This window comes from Myodes glareolus, chromosome 4 (genome assembly GCF_982192425.1).
Source record: "Myodes glareolus chromosome 4, mMyoGla1.1, whole genome shotgun sequence".
In the NCBI taxonomy this organism is placed as follows: domain Eukaryota; kingdom Metazoa; phylum Chordata; class Mammalia; order Rodentia; family Cricetidae; genus Myodes; species Myodes glareolus.
The window spans coordinates 926752-944063 of NC_142029.1; the positions used below are offsets into that span (position 1 = coordinate 926752).

Here is a 17312-nt window from a genome sequence, read left to right on the forward strand (position 1 = left end):
GGAAAAGGTGTTAATATCAGGGTAATTAATCTTGAACCTACATCAGTCTGAGCACTCATTTTTACACAATTATGTTTTTCTATGTAGAACTACCTTTAGATCGAAAATGAACATTTAAAGAAAACCAAAACTTATGAGTGCTAGACACTGCACTTTTACACAGTGTGTGTTTTCTTCTTAAAGGCCTTGCTTTCCAAGTCCAGGACCACAAGCCCAGTTCTTAAGTGATGTGAAAGATTTGAAGTCTACATTTCTTAAAGAAAATTTAGAATATGAGCAGCAGGGAGATCAAGGCCTGCAGCCTTGAAGACACAGTCTTTCTTACTGATAACAGTTCATCTTCTTCAGACGTGTGAGTGCATGTGTATTTAAGTTTTACCATGTACCTGGTAACTTGACAATTTCCTCCACCCATTGTACTCAAGATCATAGGAGCTACTTATATGCAGACAAAAAGTAACAATTTGCTAAATTTCTTGGTAATTATTCTTTGCTAACTGACTTCATCGAGGCAATCTAACAAATGGACAGCGTTGCTAACTTGACATTTAGGGACAGAACACTCTCCATAAAGCTACAGAGATTAACTAGTTTGAGCTGCAATCTGTTGTCAGTATAAGTGAGCAGAGACCAGCACTTCATCTTTCTAAAAGGAACACTGATGTAATTTGAAACATTCTCAAATGGTGAGTTCAACAGGGCAGAATCTGTCAACGGATACTTTCATGGGGCCAGTGTCTAAGTTTCCTGAGAGAATGGAGAAATTTCTTAGACATGGATGAGGGCCAGGAGATGGAAGAAAACACCGTTTTTATAGTACACAATTCAGACAGTGGTGGCCACAGAGCTGCCTGCAGCTCTGCTAAGCAATGGGTTGGAGAAACACGCCACAGCGTGAGCAATTTCACCTGAGACAAAGACCAAGAAATGGAACCATAAACTTAGAAAAGGTCACAGAAAATTGCCTTGACAGAACAACAGAAACTATGTGTGTGTGTGGGGGGGTGTAAGTGCGCACGTTCACGTGTGTGCTCACATGTAAACAATGGGCATCTTTTGTTGCTCTCCATTTTACTTTTTGGGGCAAGGTCTCTCACTAAGCTGGAGCGCATCAGTGTGGCTAGGCTGGCTGGACAGTGAGCTCCAGGATCCTCCTGTCCCATACTCCCGGCCCTCGATCAGCTTTTATAGGCGCTGGGAATCCAAACACAGGTGCTTTGTACGTGTACAGCAGGTATTTGAGTGACTGAAACGTTTCCCAGCTCCTAACCCAGTGAATTTTTTATTTTAATTTTAACTAATGAACCTATTTATTTTAGGCTAGGGTTCAAACAGAAGAAGATAAAAGGCTCATAAGCACAGTCCAGTTGGACATGCAGAGGTGCCAAGACATGGTAAAGACTTCACAACGACCAAAACATGTCAGTCCCAAAAGATACACAGCAAAATCACTTCAGTAAAGACAAAGGCACCATCTTGGCCTCCCTCTCAAAGGTGAGTTTCAACTACAGGAGACACCCAAAGGAAACACTCATTTTTCTGATAGAGCACCAGAAACCCAGGGCCAGAGACTGGTCAGACGAACAGCCTTCACTTGTAAGAACCTAAAAGGAAACTGTCTCAGTCAAATACTTGGAGTGCCTGCCACATGTTGTCAAGGCAACTGGCTCTGAGCTCTCCCAGTGGAAGCTTCTCCCCAGCCTGGCTGTAGGCACTTGCCTGCCTCAAGGTACTTTTTGTTTTAAGATGTTTTTGATTCCTTTAAAATTAAATTTTTCATTTAAAAATATATCTGCCACTCTGTAGGACTTGCTGTTTCTAGTGGTTCAACCCTTTCTATTTGATGTTTAGTCACGGATGTAAATAAGGTGCCAGGACCTTGACGCAATGATGACTTTTCATTCTGTAATTGTAACCATGGTATCTAAGTGAACTCAGGCAGGAAGGATGCAGGGCCTGTGTGTGAGGGATGAAGAGGACACTACTCCTAAACTGTAATCCCCATCCAGGGTAGGGAAGGAAAGGTCAAGACAGGTGAGGCCAAGGAATGAAGAAAATCAACATAGCCCTGGAAATGTAAAATACGTGAGCTGCTATTCCTTGATGCTAAAGCATGATAGCTGCTCGCAAGCTCCCTCCCTCTCCCTGTCTCCCTCCCTCCTCCTTCTGTCAGTGTGTGTGTGTGTGTGTGTGTGTGTGTGTGTGTGTGTGTGTATGGACCTGTATGTGCAGGTACACACACCTGTACATTTATATGAAGCCAGAAGAAAACACTATCATCCTCTATCACTTCCTGCCTATTCCTTTGAGGCAAGGTCTCTCCCTGAATCTGGAACTCATCTTAAGCTAGGCTGGAATCCAACAAGCCAAAATGGTCCTGCTGTCTCCACCCCACTCTAAGCTGGGGTTACACATGGCTTTTTGTCTGCATGCTGGGATCTGAACTCTAGCCCTCATGATTAAGCAGCAAGCACTTTTACCCGCTGAGTCATCTCTTCAGCCCCTGAATTTTTCACAGATGAAATTACACCATGATGAGAAAGCAAGAGAAACAGAAACAAAAAGACTTGTGTTGACAAAGGGGATGCCACAAAGCCCTGAGTGCCAATTGGGTCTTACTGAGGCCATAAGGTATAGATGGCACTGTTAATAGCTGCTTACCCTTATGCAAGATGTAGTATATCAGTGCTGTCTCAGTAGACACCCAGCCTTGGCCAGACTGTAAGGCAATGGTGAAAAAATCTGGAAAACTCACAGCCAGCGAAAGGGCTAACCTAGTACAAACACCGAGTAAGTGCGGTACAGCAGCTCCGCCGCCCTGGCTCCTGCTCATGCAGCCTCTCCAAAGCCCCGCAGTCAGCTGCACTAAGTATCTCTTAGCCACAGGTCACACGAGTCTCTCATTGCCCCAAAACACACCCTAAATTGCACTTATAATTCAGGATCTTGTTTCTCGAGCTGGGTAACTTAGGTCTTCCTCATCAGTCTGCTGCACTGTTCCTTTTCAGACACAAAGAAACCATCCTAAAACTTTCTGATATCGTTGGTTTTAACTGTTGTGGCTTGCTAAATCAGGCCACTAAACTGGAAACAAGCTCAATTTCATTTCCTTCAAGGATTAATTCATCCTTTTGGGCTTGAGAGGCAGAAAAAGCAACCCCTTGTCCTCATCCAAACCCTGCAGATGTATTTTTCACCGAAGAAATTTCAGATTTCAACCAATGACCCATTCTCCTGAACATCGGCTGAGGGGCCTATTTAACGTATCAAAGTGGACCTGGCCACCAGTTCCTTCTCACAGCGTCTCTCAGTCCCTACCTGTTACAGAGCCCTCCTAGACGGTACAACTGCCCCCTACCCAAAACTCCTCCAGCCCAGGGGCTGAGCTGCCCTTCTCTGTAATCCAGCCACTTTGCTACTCCTGACCCTTCTCCTCTTTTGGTCAACTCTTCACTCTCTTTGCCTGTCTCCTGGCCCTGGCCACCTCTCTTGGTCAGCTCCTTCTCATTCCTCTTCCTTCCCCCTTCTCCTCACATGGCCCAGCTGAGTATAGCCATGTTCACTCTGGACTCTCCCAGATGTCTCTGCCTCTGGCTATGTACAATAAATTTTCTCCTCCACCATATCTAGGAGCAGTAATATTTTTTATTTCATTTCATTTCATTTATTTATTTATTTTACAAACCAACCACGGTTTCTCCTCCCTTCTCTCTTTCTGATCTCCCCGCCCCCACCAACTCTTCTGTTCAGAAAAGGGCAGGGGTATCAACAAAGCATGGCATATCAAGTTGAGGCAGGACCAAGCTCCTACCCCTGCATCAAGGCTGGGTGAGAGATCCCAGCACAGGACTAGGTTCTAAAAAGCCAGTTCATGTGCCAGGGACAGGTCCTGATCCCACTGCTAGGGGCCCCGCAAACAGACCAAGCTACACATCTGTCACCCACATGCAGAGAGCCTAGGTCAGTTCCGTGCAGGCTTTGATCTAAAGTTGGTGAGTTCCCAGAAGCTCAGGTCAGCTGTCTCTGTGGTTTCCCCTTCATGATCTTGACCCCCCACCCTTGCTCATACAATACCGCCTCCCTCTTTTCAACTGGACTTCTGAAGCTCAGCCCAGGGCTTGGCTGTGGATCTCTGCATCTGCTTCCATCAGTTACCGGACAAAGGCTCTCTGATGACAATTAGGGTGGTCACCAATCCAATTACAAGAGAAGGCCAGTTCAGGCACCCTCTCCACTATTGCTAGGAGTCTTAGTTAGGGTCATCCTTGTGGGTTCCTGGGAGTTTCCCTGGTACCTAGTTTTTCCCTAACCCCATAGTGGCTCCCTCTAATAAGTTATCTCTTTCATTACTCTCCCCCTCCATCCTGCCTGCAACTTGGCCAACCATAATCCCTTATGTTCCCATCTCCCCCTCCACTCCAGCTCCCTACCCCTCACCCATCCACCCCTGCCCTCGGCTTATGCAGGAGATCTCATCTATTTCCCCTTCCCAGGGAAATTCGTGTGTCCCTCTTCGGATCTTCCTAGTTACCTAGCTTCTCTAGGGATGTGGATTGTAGCCTGGATGTCCTTTGCTTCACATCTAATATCTACTTATGAGTGAGTACATACCATGTTTCTTTCTGGTTCTGGGTTACCTCACTCAGACATTATTTCTTTTTTTTCATTCAGGGGCTATGTCCTCAGTCTCTTCCTGTTCCTTTTCTCCCTTCCACTCCTGCCTATGAAGTGAACAGCTCTGTCTGCTCTTTGGCATGCTCCTTGCCATGATGTGTTAATTCCTCTCCGGGGACTCAGTCAATCATGGATCATCCCAGGCTGTGAGCCAGGACGGATTTTTTTTTTCTCGTTGTGGGTATTTGCTACACTAATGGGAAGCAGATTAACACAGTCTACACCTTTTAGAAAACTGACCAATTGTTCCAGAAAGCAAGCGCTCTACAAATAAAAGCCCTCTACCTCCTCTCCTTTCTCTCCTCTTTCTCCCTCGCTTCTCTTTCCTCTTCCGTTAGTAGATGTTGAGCTGGTTGCATTCAGCTTTCAGTTTCTTCTCAACACGGCACACACTGCTCTGGAAATAACATCTGAAAGAGCCAGGCACAGGAGGGGCTGTCCTGAAACAACACTTCATGGTAATCCTGGCTCACCAGAAATGCACTAATTCTAGGAATGCATGTTTCATATTCCTGAGAATTCATCTTTTTCTGTAAGAACGGTGAGAACAAAGCTCAAGAGCTCTCACCCAGGGAGAGTCAGGAAGAACGAGCCTATGGCCCAGCTACAGGGCTCTGTCTCTTCTGCCTGGGCACGAGCTAGCACTGCTGAGCCATCTTATTTTTCAAATGTCTGACTACTTGTCACTTAGCCATCTGCTGGCTTTTATGAGACTTTGGGACTATGGCTTGTGAAAGGCGCAGTTTTATCTCATCAATTAAATAAACTGGCCCTCTGCCTCCCCACTTTGTCCCTTCTCCTCTGCTCAGGCTGATGGGTCTCTCCAGTCATTCAGTCAAAAAGGAAGAAAGGAACAGAAAACTCAGTCCTGCAGAGACTCTGAAACAAACAAGGAGAACGCCGCATTCTAAACTGTGAAAGACATTGTAGGAAGCAAAAATAAATTTTCATTCAATATCTGTTTTCATTCCAAACCTTCTGAACATATATGGGTCCATGATGAACTTAACAGCAAAATACTGAAAAGAAAAGGCACCTAGCTAAAAGGCATTTCTGTTCTTAAGAATAAAAATGGGGATGGACGAGGTAAGAAAAAATAATAAATCTAAAAATACAAAAACAAAACTAGTATTAATGCTAAAAACAACATTAGTTCTACATAAAGACGACAAGTTTTTCCAGAAAGTAGAAGTAAACAAGATCGAAAGAACAGTGACCAAGGCGGGTCAGGACTGGATGGGCACTGGGCTTATAGAAAGTCAGCGCTTTTGAGAAAGACCCTGGGCAAGGGCCACAGTGAAAGCCCCGCAGAGCACGAGCACTCTAAACAGCAGGCAAAACTAAAATCAAAGGATCCATGCTGGAGTAGATGCTGATGATAGTGTTTAGTCGCCAGGGCAGAGAAAGAGACCACGAGGGAACATCTCTGCTTGAGCATGAGGCTCTACCTCATCACGGCCCAGAAACTCAAAACCATCCTGCCAAAATAAAACTTCTGAAACAGAGAGCCACAATACCTCACCACCACCACTGTCCCTACAACTCCAGTAAGCATCAAAATGGGCATCTAAAGAGCACCCTGTGTAGAGATGCAGAGATGGTTCTGGTTGGCCATAGACTTTCCCATCACAGTGGAGCAGCTGGTGGTTACACAAATCAGCACAACACTGCAGGTATGGAAGGGGATCTGAGCAAGAGCCGAGCTCCAGCTAACAGCATCACACCAGCGTCGGCTTCCTGACTGTGACCTTATATTATACATGTATGTAAGCACACCAGAGAAGTGGAAGGCCCTCAGAGAGGATCATATCCCCTGATTGTGAGGGGCCCTGTGGATGCTTGGAACCACACCCTGATCCTTTGTAAGAACCTTCCACAACTGTTTTAAAAAGTTGAATTTGTGTAAATGTACCATTACTCGGCATGTTAAAAACAATGACATCATGAAATTTGCAGGCAAATGCATGGAACTAGAAAAAAAAAAAAACATCCTGAGTGAGGTAACCCAGACTCAGGAAGTCAAACGTGGTATGTACTCACTCATAAATGGATATTAGATGTAACACAAAGGATAACCAAAGTAAATCCACAGCCCCAGAGAAGCTGGGTTACAAGGAGGACCCTAAGAGGATTACCCAGGGATGGATAGATAGATGAGATCTCCTGGGTAAACTGGGGGGCAGTAAAGGGAAGGGGATAGGAGATGAGGACATGAGGAAATGGGACGGTCGAGGGGGAAGAGGGACGGAGTGGGAGAGCAATGAAAGAGAGATCTTGACAGAGAAAGCCACTATGGGGTTAGGAGAAACCTGGTGCTAGGGAAACTCCCAGGAATCCACAAGGATGGCCCCAGCTAAGACTCCTCGGGATAGAGGAAAGGGAGCCTGAACTGGCCTTCCCCTGTCATCAGATTGCTAAGTACCCTAGCTATCATCATAGAGCCTTCATCCAGTAACTGATGGAAGAGATGCAGAGATCCATAGCCAAGCACCAGGCCGAGCTCTGGGAGCTCAGTCAAAGAGAGGAAGGAGGGAATATATGAGCAAGAGAGGTCAGGATCAGGATAGAGAAATCTACAGAGACAGCTGAATCAAACTTGTGGAAACTCAGGAACTTTACACCAACAGTTGTGGAGCCTCCATGGGACCAAACTAGGCCCTGCATATGTGGGAGACATTAGTGACGCTTGATCTATCTGTGAGGCCCCTGGCAGTAGGACCAGGATCTATCCCTGGTGCATGAGCTGGCTTATTGGAGCCCATTCCCTGTGGTGGGAAGCCATGCTCAGCCTTAACACAGGTGGGGAGGGACTTGATCCTGCTCCAACTTAATGTGCCAGGCTTTGTTGACTTCTCAAGGGAGCCCTTACCAGTTGGAAGGAGTGGATGGGGAGAGGACTGAGGGGGAGGTGGGGGGGAAGAGCATGAGGAGGGGTCGGGAGGAGAACTTTGAATTGAATGTAAAATGAAATTGGAAAAAAGTGTAATCAGCAGTCAAGAGCATTTTCTGCTCTTCCAGAAGACCTGTGTTTGCCTTCCTGTGGCCACACAGCAGCTCACAACCATTTGTGACTCCAGTTTCATGGGACCTGATACCCTCTTCTGGCCTCCACAGTCAATAGGCAAGTGCATGGTGCACAGACATATATACAAGTCAAACACCCATACACATTTTTCTTTTAATTCTAATTAGAAAGTATGAGCAGGAGTTGTAGTTCAGTGGCGGAATGCTTGCCTAGCATCACAAAGTCCTGGGTTACACACACACACACACCAACATGCACACACACATACACACACATACACACCAACATGCACACACATACACACCAACATGCACACACACATACACACACATACCCACTCACCAATGCACACACACACACGTGCGCACACACATACACACACACACACCAAGAGGGAGGAGGAGAGAGAGAGGGAGGTAATGAGGATGAGAGAGAATAAGTTATGAAAATCAATACTAACAACCTTTCGCTTCTCTGGGACTACAAGTTTGTCACCATACCTAGCAACCCAACAACCTTCTAATCATTTGTGGTGGATGTTATTACCATGACAAAGGCCAACAGCCCATCTTTGCCTTCAGTGAAACCCCAAATGTCACCCCTGAGGGGCTCTCTGTGATGCCAGCATTTCACTTTCTACCAACAAATCCCCACTTGGTGCTCAAGGCAACATAATCGGGAGCAGGAAAGGAAAACCAAAACCAAAACAAGCTGAGGCCTCTAGTCTTCATTTCATTTCAGTCACTCAAGAGGTGGCTAGGGAGGGAAGGACTTGAATTTGCATTTATCCCGTGGCTTCAGTAAACCCCACTCAGTCTGTAGAGAGGGGTCAAGGCGTGGATGGGGCCTTTCACTGAAGGACAAACAGCAGCTTTACCCAGCAGCTTACCCCTCCAGTGCCTGGGCCTCCAAAGGTCCTTTTCACAGCTGGCATGACCCTCAGGTAGTCCTCTGTGAACTGAGGATTACTCTGATTTCCCCCTGGCTTTGGTGTGTAACTGTGTGACAGGGATACAGACCAGAGACTGTATGTGGCAGAATCACTGTGTGTTAAGTTGGGAGCATAGACCTCAGACCCTTGCATCTATCCCAGCCTCCAGGTCTGAGAATCTGTATTGGTCTGGACTCCATATCCCAGCAGGTCAGGTCCTGATCCCTCGCTGGGAGGAAGGTCAGGACCACTCCCAAGAATATTTAAGTGAACTCCCAAAAGAGGAACGCGTGGTCTCTTTTCCTTCCTCCCGGTGGTCAAGTTTGCGGCCCCTTGGGGCCACCATAGAGTGCAGAACTCCCATTAAGCCTGGATATCTCTTAATTTGGCTTGTTTTGATTTGGCTTGATTGGGAATTTGCGTCAGTGGAGAGCTCGCGTTAGGAAAATATTCCTAATGATGTGGGCTGTGTGTGAACCAATTCTGAATACAGAATGAAATATAAATAAATGGTCAGTTAATCACCAAGGACCTGCAGGTTAATATTTAATCACTTTGATGTGGATTCAATAATCCTTTTAAACTGTTTCTGTGAGCCAGAAATCCTTGTGCAAATCCTTTGCCACACACACACAGCACAGCCCATTATGAAGTCAAATAAGTTAACTCTCTTAGCTTAATCCCACAGAAAATTACTTTTTCACAGACAAAATACCCACTAGGGTTCTGCTGCATTTGTGGAGTGCTAAGCCGTCTCTCCTGCGTCCTGTAGGCTCCCCCTCCTTCTCCCAGCATAAACAGGAGGTGGAGTCCCATGCAATCAGGTCTTTCCTGGACAGAGCCCCCAGGAAGAAACACTGACTCACCCTGTCCCAGCTGAAGCACAGGCCGAGACGGTCAAGCTGTTTCTTCATGTATTTAATATTGCTGTGAAACAAAGGGAAACAAGTTTACTTTGAGAGGTGGTCAGGGCCATAGACAGATTACATTTCAAGGGTGTTTTTGAAAATTTAAAAAGTCTAGCTCACTCAAGGAAGCCTCAACTGTTGCTTTGCCCTGACAGAAACACACCACACACACACACACACACACACACACACACACACAATCCCTAAGAATCAGTAAAACATCAAAATGCAAGCAGACACCATGATCTGGACACACTCATCACATGATGTCACCTTGGTCTTGGCCCCGGAGGTAGCTCCTTCCCCTGGCCACTCTGACAAGCAACCTCTAAAGTGTGTGATCCTGCCCTCTCCATATGTCTATGTTTTAAACAGAGTTAAGTCAAGCAAGCAAGTTTTAGAGATCAAAAAAATTAACAAATAAACAAATAAATTAAAAACCTTTATGTCCAGACCGGCTTGGAGCTCAGTGGAAGAAGCGCTTCCTGGGATGTGCAAGGATTGGATTCAATCCCCAGAACTGTGTGTGTGAAAGTTACATTTACACACACACACACACACACACACACACACACACACTTTAATGTACAAATTGGGGAAATTCAAAAGAAACAACACAGGCTTCTGTCAAGCAGAACCTAAAACTGTCCCAAAATTGGGTAACAGAAAAGTACACTAAATCAATTTAGTTCTTGCTGCTGGGAATCAACTTATGCCACGTCTGATCTGCTTTATTAGAGCTGTCATTTTCTCCTTTCCCCTCTGTTATCACTTCCATTCACCTAGAATTAACTGTATGATGAACAGAGCACAGTGAGTTTCCTATCATGCAGCCTTGGGTAGAAAGAAGAAAAGGGGGTGAAGGGATGCGCGCGCATGTGCGCGCGCGCGCGCGCGTGTGTGTGTGTGTGTGTGTGTGTGTGTGCGTGTGTGTTTGGGGGATAGAGTTGTTGGGGGTGGTAAGAGTGCTGGGTTCACAAGCACAGGACTTGAATTCAACTCCTCACAATCCATGTAAAAAGCCAAGCATGGCTTGCATGCTGTAACCCTTGCATTGGGGCAGACAGAGCCTAGCAAGTCTTAGAGCTTACTGACAAGCCAGACTAGCCAAAACAATAGGCTTCCGGCTCACTGAGAGATCCTGTTTCAGGACAGTAAAGTGAGGCAGGAAGACACTTGATGTCCTGCTCTGGATTCCCAACAGACAAGTCTTGCTGGGCACCTGTATGGGGTCCCATACCTAGATAAAGGGGGTGAGGAGGAGAGGGGAGGAAAAAGGAGAAGAGGCAGCAGAGGTTCCAAAGACAGGCCCTGGAACTTCCCTTCTGCATGTGAAGGGGGAGTTGATGGAGGGTCCCAGAAGATTCTGCTGTAAGGTACTCAGTACTTCACCAGCAGGGAGAGACTGGGAAGCCTAAGCCATGGAGCAGAAGAGAAAGTCACACCTCGCCTCGGGTAGCTACACTAAGTTGTTCCCGGCTCATAAATTATGAAAACAAAAACTAAATTTTCACAGAAAATCAGAATGTAGTGTTTGGATATAGTTCAAACTTGGGTCTAGAAGGCAAGAAACCTGTTGAAATTGAACAAATGCAATTCTCTCCACTTTGGTTTCTTTATAAAGGTAAAAGCTCCAAGAAAGAATAGTTTTGTAAATAACAAGCATCCAAACAACCTCTGAATAAACAAACATCAACCTTCTTTGGTATTTCTTAGGAGCATTAAAAGGCAAATATCAGGAGCTGCACAATGGCTCAACCAGTAAAGGTGTTTGCCTCCAAACCTAACAGCCTGAGGCGGATCCCCACACCCACACGACAGAAGAGAACTTACTTCCATGGATTGTCCCATGACCTCCATTTGTGCACTGTGATACATGCACCTCCCCCACACTAACAACTAACTAACTAACTATCCTGTTAACCATGACCTCCATTTGTGCACTGTGATACATGCACCTCCCCCACACTAACACCTAACTAACTAACTAACTAACTAACTAACTATCCTGTTAACCCATGACCTCCATTTGTGCACTGTGATACATGCACCTCCCCCACACTAACACCTAACTAACTAACTAACTAACTACCCTGTTAACTTACCTCTTGGCAATCTGCCGATGCTGTGGTGTCTTTTGTGTTTGTTGTTCTGGTCTCTTTTAGGCATAGGCTTAAAAAAGGTTTTAAAAAGGTTTCTATATATTCAAGTATTTGAGTATGCCTTAAACCTTTTACCTTTGAGTCCAGGTTTCTGGGTGCAAATTCCTCTCGATGGCAGCATTTTCGGCTGGCAATCCAAATGCATCCCACCCCATGGGGTTGATAACCTGGTATAGCAGAACAAAGTGAAAAAATGACGAGGAAGTATGAAATCAGGTTTATAAAAAGGAGTCATGCCTCCCCAGGGAGGAACAGCTTCTCCTCTGCCACCTTCCTCTTGTCCGCCTGACTTCACATGGTATCTGAGGTTCAGGAGGAACATTTGTTATGAATCCTTCTTCCTTCACCTACCACTGTTTTTCATTTTTAACAGAGCTCTGTTAGCAGGGATTCAGAAACTTTCAGAAACAATAAAGCAAGTCTCTTCAAAGAACATGTCTACTGAAGAATAAAGACTAAGCTCCAAGCACAGATGCAGAACCTCCACCAACCATCCCATACAACCTGAGACCATCTTCATGACTGGACAGAGAGGTGGGGGTAAAGGGTTAAGAGTGATACCCAGAACGCTTCATGTAAAGCCCTACAAAATTCACGTATGAAGAAAACTTGGCCAAGAGGAAGCTAGAATACTGCCTACACTGGCTCAGGAAGAGGCACTCCAGAGTAAAAGATGGCTCATTAAAACGCACAACAGGCTGGGAGATGAGATGGCACAGTGATTAAAGTACTTGCCACGGAAGCAAGGGAAGGGGAGCGTGGATCCCCAGAGTTCACACAAACACCAGTGGACCTGGCAGCCCACCTCTAACTGCAGCTTCTGAAGGTGGAGACAGGGAGCACTAGGAACAAGCTGGCTAGAAACCTAGGTCCGGCCTTGTTGCTCACACACCTTTAACCCCAGCACTCTGGAAGCAGAGGCAGGCAGATCTCCATGAGTTCCAGACCAGCCTGATCTACATGGTGAGACCACATCTAACAATACCACCAAAATCCAGAGAGACCTCGATTTGGAAAAATAAAACGTGTAGGCTTTCAAAATGTCCATCCCATGCTATAATTTTCCAGTTATGGAACCGTGATCTCCAATGTGGCAGCCATCGATCACATTTAAGTGTAATTAAGACTAAGAAAGAACTGGGTATTAGGCCATTTCCTTGGAAGGGGGAATCCTGTTGTTTTACCTTCTTTACAGTGCCTGTACTTTAGCCTTGGAGAATTCTGTTCCTCTAGACAATGGCTTTGTTGCTGCCACTAAAGGTAGTTCTAACTAAATCTCCATAGTTTTAATAAAAGTCGAGATTCAAAGGCTAGGGTGAAAACCTGGGAGCTTAAGAGAGTTAGAGTAGCAACTGGCTATTTTCTCTCTTCATTGGTGTCCCGGAAGGCACTCCCTTCCCCTCCCTGCTGCCCCAACTAAAAAACCCACGCTAAGCTCCTCCCTATTACTTCCTGTCAACCGGTTGCCGAGCTCCCTCTCTGAGCCCAGGTTAATTTTATTTAATTAACTCAAAAGCAACACATCTTTACATAGTTAAAAAATGCAATGAACAAAGGTAACACACAAACATGAAATGTTGCAACATGAACAAATGCAACCCATCTTTGCCTGGTTAAACAAACATTCCACAACAGGGTCCCTGCAGGCTTTGCAGCCAGCAGAGAAATAATCCAGGTAACTGATGCTCGGCTAAGCCTTGAGAGTCTGACACCAGCTGTTTATTTAGCTGTACTTAAGCATAGCAAAATACTGAAGAAAAAAAAAAAAGGTTTTTTGATAACAAATAACTCAGTCCCCTGAATACAACATTAGAACATGTTTAAGCTTCTTTCACAAAGGAGATAGGTGCTGTTGACTCATACATAGAATCCAAGATTTAGGATCTAAGGAAAAGGAACGAGGTAAATATAATGCCTGTGGGGGTCAGGATCAGCCTGACTCTAGGATAACATAGAAGTCACTCAGGCTGTTGTAAAGTAGAAGTGACATCACTCACAAGGGTGGGTTTCATGGCCTAAGGGCCCGGGATAAGTAAAGCATGAACTCTGGACAGAGGCTGGCAAAGGATCTCCAGGTTGTAAACTACATCTATTCCCAGCATTCCAAGAAGACAGGCAAACATCTCCTTCCTTTGAAGGATGCCTATGAGTTTAACTTTCCTGGCTTCTCTAGTGCTTATTTGTGTACCCTTGTGCACAGTTTCATATCCATAGTTCTTCTGGAGTCAACTAGAAACAGATTCTTTTTCTTTATTTCTTCACTGATGTTTTTCAAATTAAAAACATAATACAGTTGGAGCTGGAAAGATGGTTCAGTGGTTAAGAGTACCGGTTGCTCTTCCAAAGGACCCAGATTTGATTCCCAGCATGAATTACAAAGCAGTTCACAACTGCTACAATGCCAGGGCATCCAATGCTCTCTTCTGGCCTCTGTGGGTACTGCATGCACAGGGTACAAAGACACAGGCAAAATGCTCATCCAAACACATACAGGAACATGTAGTTTCTATGGGAATAGAACCTGTTATAGATAATATTTCATGACCTGACCTTTTCATTTAACATTATATCATAGGCATCTGAACAAAATTCAAAAGTCCTGATGCAGCGTTTCTGAGTGTGATGGGAAACTCACAGGCTAGTTGTGCATGACCTAGGACTTAAGATGCTAGAGATACTATCCACACATTAGAACGGCCACGATCAAAACCACTGATGACAGCAGGCGAGGATTGGAGTAAGGGGAGCCCTCCTCCACTGCCAGTGGGAGTGCAAGCTTACACAGCCACTTTAGAAATTAGTATGTCGTTTCTCAGAAAATTGGGAATGAATCTCCCTTAAGACCCAGCAATACCACTTTTGGGCATATACCCAAAGAATGCTCAATCATACCACAAGGACATGTGCTCAATTATCCAAATAGCCAGAACCTGGAAACAACCTAGCTGCCCTTCAGCTGAAGAGTAAATAAGGAAAACGTGGTCCATTTACACAATAGAATACTACTCAGCAGTAAAAAAAAAAATGACATCTTGATATTTGCAAGCAAATGGATGGAACTAGAAAAAAAAAACATACTGAGTGAGGTAACCCAGTCACAAAAAGACAAATATAGAATTACTCACTAATAAATGGATATTAGACATAAGGCAAAAGATAACCAGCCTACAGTCCACAACCCAAGAGAACCTAGACAACAAAGAGGACCCTAAGAGAGACATACACAGATCCACCTAGGAAGAAGAAAAGGACAAGATCTCCTGAGTAAAGTGGGAACATGGGGGGGGCAGAGAAAGAGTAGAGGGGAAAGGGGAGGAAGGGAAAAGAGTGGAGAAAATGTATAGTTAATAAACACACACACACACACACAAATAAGAACAGGAAAAAAGTTCAAAGCCACCTCCAAATCTCAAGGCAATCATTAAAGTGTAACCTGTTTTTTTTGTTTTTTGGTTTTTTTAGATGATGGATGATTTAAGTTTGTAAGAAAGTCAACCTGGGATGGTGGCGCTCAATGACACAGATTCTCATGGGAGTGTATAAGATGGAAGCAGGCTTTATTAAGAATTATCATAGAAAAATGAAGAACCTAAGAAAAAAGTGAGAAGAAACTCTTGAGAGAGGATGGAGTTTCCAAGACAGGAGAACCAATTCCTTTGTCCAAGTTTTGAGTTTTGTTTGTTTGTTTGTTTTGCTTTTCGAGACAGGGTTTCTTTGTAGCTTTGGAGCCTGTCCTGGAACTAGCTCTTGTAGACCAGGCTGGCCTCGAACTCACAGAGATCCGCCTGGGATTAAAGGCACGCACCACCACCGCCCAGCCTCTATGGCTAACTAGTGTGGCTGCTGGGATTAAAGGAATGTGCAACACTGCCCAGCCTGTATTGTATGGCTGACTAGTGTGGCTGCTTTGCACTGACCTTCAGGCAAGTTTTATTTATTAAAACATAAATAATATACCACTATAGTCATGACTATATGCAAGTGTCCATTATTTGGCTAGGGTCACTTCCTTCCCATTTGCAGGTGTCTTGCTAACTGTTAATTAAACTGAGTGCCCTGGCTTTGTTGGTTTTCATCTTGATTATCTACTGGTCATTAGTCAGTCACTGCTGTGGTTGCTATCTCTGACATTTAGGGTGTCCCAAGTGCTGTTAATCACATGGAGCACTCTTCATTCTCACAGCTACCAAGAAGCAGCTGCAGTGTTCTTATATTGCCTTGTCTACAATACAGTCTGGGATCTCCTTCCTGAAATTGGGCTGGCATGTTATAAGCCATCCTTACTACATCTTAGACTATTATAATTAGCTGCATTAAAAGCAAGAGTATGTAATAAGCAACAGTACCTAACATGTATCTCCCAGAGGTGAAAGGTCTTTTGGAAGCTACCCAGTTAATGTTATCACTGGCCTTCTTTCTTGGAGCCTATTTGTTACTTTTACGGTTCACTTGGATATCTTATATCCAGATACAAGTATCTTTGGTGCTCCTGGCTTCATCTTTTTAACCTATATTCCATTTTGCCTTAATACCCACTCCCATGGTAGTATATATGGGAGAGGTACTGTTTTCACCATGGTCCCTTTTCCCTTAGTGTCTACTATGAGCTAACTCCTTGCCTTGGCATGAATTGTACAAATTTCTAAAAACAAAATTCTAACATTTGCTGAGTAAATCTATTCTGTTCAGCTTTGGGAACCCACTAGGCATATCCCAACCCAGTTGGGACATGAGGTCTCTTTCCTTCCATGAAATATGGGGTGTTCCATCCTCCCTAAAAAGCATCTCTCCATCTCAGAAATTGCTTCTTCTTTAAGCTTCACACAGCCCTGGTGTGGATGGCCAATTTCAAAACCCTTCCCTAATAGAGAAGGACACATGGGTTTGGAAAACCCTTCCCTGGGTTTTTCTGAAACTAGACTGGCTACTGCAGAGGTAGGAATTCTTCTCACAAGGAGTCCTAGTGGTGGAACAACCTCAGGGTGACATCTGAGAAGGCAGAATGAGAGCTGAAGCAGGTCCAGACCCAGATGACCTGGTCCTGGTATCCAGAGTGCCAAGGCTTCTGCAAGATTTCCAGCAAATGTTAAAACAAAACCTCCCTTTTTGCTAAAGTTGGTCTAAGTCAGGTTTCAGTTACCAGGAGCCAGTAAGCCTCATTAAACAAGCATCCTTGGCACACAGGCTGCTCTGGAAGACCGCTTTATGCACAGAAGACAGTCAGTCTTCCTGTGTTTGCTTTTTTTTTTCCTTTCCTTTTCTTTTTCAGGAACTAAAAACTTGGTTCTGGGTTATTCAGGAGTTCCATACTTCCAGGCCTGCACTTGAGTTCTGTTTGTGCTGCGCTGAATTCTCCTAGGTTGCTTCCTGGGAAGAACAGGGAAGCTGTTGTGTAACTGTTCTGCAGAAAAGGGAACTTAATCATCACTTGGGAGTCTTTGTCAGAACCACCAGTGGCACTGGTCCAATGTTTCTGCCCATTAACATTCTGTTAGGTGCTATCTGGATTTTTAGATAAAGTCAATACAGAGAGATACTGCCACACATCTCTCTCTCACTCACACACAAAACACATATAGAACCTACATTTATATAACAAACTTATGCCTTTC

The 17312-nt window shown here is 44.8% G+C and overlaps 1 protein-coding gene across 2 annotated transcripts in view; it reads right to left on the reverse strand.

The window, feature by feature from the left end:
- Positions 1-17312, reverse strand: part of Lars2 (leucyl-tRNA synthetase 2, mitochondrial) — a 94343-nt gene that overhangs the window by 57085 nt on the left and 19946 nt on the right. For both annotated transcript variants that reach the window (XM_048423324.3, XM_085689105.2), the window contains exons 4-5: positions 11776-11867; positions 9497-9557 (exon numbers count right to left, since the gene is read on the reverse strand). In XM_048423324.3, the coding sequence (XP_048279281.3) occupies positions 9497-9557; positions 11776-11867 (153 nt within the window). The remainder of the gene's footprint in view (positions 1-9496; positions 9558-11775; positions 11868-17312) is intronic.